The 1306-nt window shown below is 56.9% G+C and overlaps 1 protein-coding gene across 1 annotated transcript; it reads right to left on the bottom strand.

Moving 5' to 3' along the window:
* Positions 1–359: 359 nt before the first annotated feature.
* LOC104460506 (zinc finger protein 551-like) lies at positions 360–1260 on the bottom strand (the record flags this gene model as incomplete). The annotated part of the gene is made up of 1 exon (XM_010084378.1): positions 360–1260. A coding segment is annotated over one exon (901 nt), but the record flags the coding sequence as incomplete, so codon positions are not given.
* Between the last annotated feature and the right edge of the window lie 46 nt (positions 1261–1306).

The raw sequence follows: 1306 nt of genomic DNA, 5'->3' as shown, positions 1-1306 counted from the left end.
TGCTATGCATTCTCTCCTCAAGCTCAGAGGCAGACACCTCTTATGGCGAGATGGGAGAAAATATCTGCACCTCGGCCATGTGGCAGATGGCATCTGATTGTAGTATCAGAGAAAGATGACAGGGACTTGAGATGCAGAACTACCCACTGCACCCACTGCTCACTTTCTGTCCATGCCCAAGGCGCACTGGAAGGAGGAGGCATGGGCCAAAGGCATTGCTCTGGCCAGCTGCCTATAATCCAGGGGCCCTGGTGTAGTCACACCCTTGTCCACCCTCTTGTCCCTTAGACACATTTTAGACAGGCCTGGATCAGGAGTTGCATCCTAGATCATCCCCAGACTCTGCCTGGTGATGCTGCCTACCACACGTGCACCCGCTGGTGTGACACTAAGTAGGAGTTGCGACTGAAGCTCTTCCCACAGTGGGAACACTTGAAAGGTTTCTCCCCAGTGTGGGTACGACAGTGACGGATGAGGGTAGAGTTGTCAGTGAAGCAGGTCCCGCACTCAGCACACTTGTAGGGCTTCTCCCCAGTGTGGGTGCGATGGTGCTGGACAAGGTGCGAGCGCTGGCTGAAACTCTTTCCACAGTCAGGGCACAAGTATGGCCTCTCACCTGTATGGACACGCCGGTGAATGACCAGCTTAGAGCTCTCACTGAAGCACTTGTTGCAGTCAACACACTTGTAGGGCTTCTCAGCCGTGTGGAGCCGCTGGTGGGCAATGAGGTTCGAGCTGTCACTGAAGCGCTTCCCACACTGGGGGCACTTGTAGGGTTTCTCACCCGTGTGAAAGTTGGCGTGGCGGAGCAGGCCTGAGTTCTGGTAGAAGTTCCTCCCACACTTGGCACAGACATAAGGCTTCTCACCAGTGTGGTTGCGCTGGTGCTGCACCAGGTGGGTGCTCTGGCTGAAGCTCTTCCCACAGTCTTTGCATTGGTATGGCCGCTCACCCGTGTGGATGCGCTGGTGCTGGATGAGGTGGGAGCGGCGGCTGAAGCTCTTGCCGCAGTCAGCACACATGTAGGGCTTCTCCCCGGTGTGGATCCTCTGGTGGCGGATCAGGTCGGAGCTGCGGTTGAAGCTCTGCCCACACTCGATGCAGATGTAGGGCTTTTCTCCCATCAATGCTCGCTGGTGCACCACAGTCTCCTTACGCTTCCGGAAGCCGCAGCGAGAAGTCTTCTCTGTCTCTGGGGAGAGAAGGTCTGGCCTCGGACGGGACACTTCCTGCTCACAGCCCGGAGGAGAAACTTCCCTCCTGAAAAAGTCTGAAACGGCCCCACAGGGTTTGACTGCCGCTGGCC

This window comes from Pterocles gutturalis, unplaced genomic scaffold (genome assembly GCF_000699245.1).
Source record: "Pterocles gutturalis isolate BGI_N339 unplaced genomic scaffold, ASM69924v1 scaffold46490, whole genome shotgun sequence".
Taxonomy (NCBI): Eukaryota; Metazoa; Chordata; class Aves; order Pterocliformes; family Pteroclidae; genus Pterocles; species Pterocles gutturalis.
This window is presented reverse-complemented; position numbering and strand designations above follow the sequence as displayed.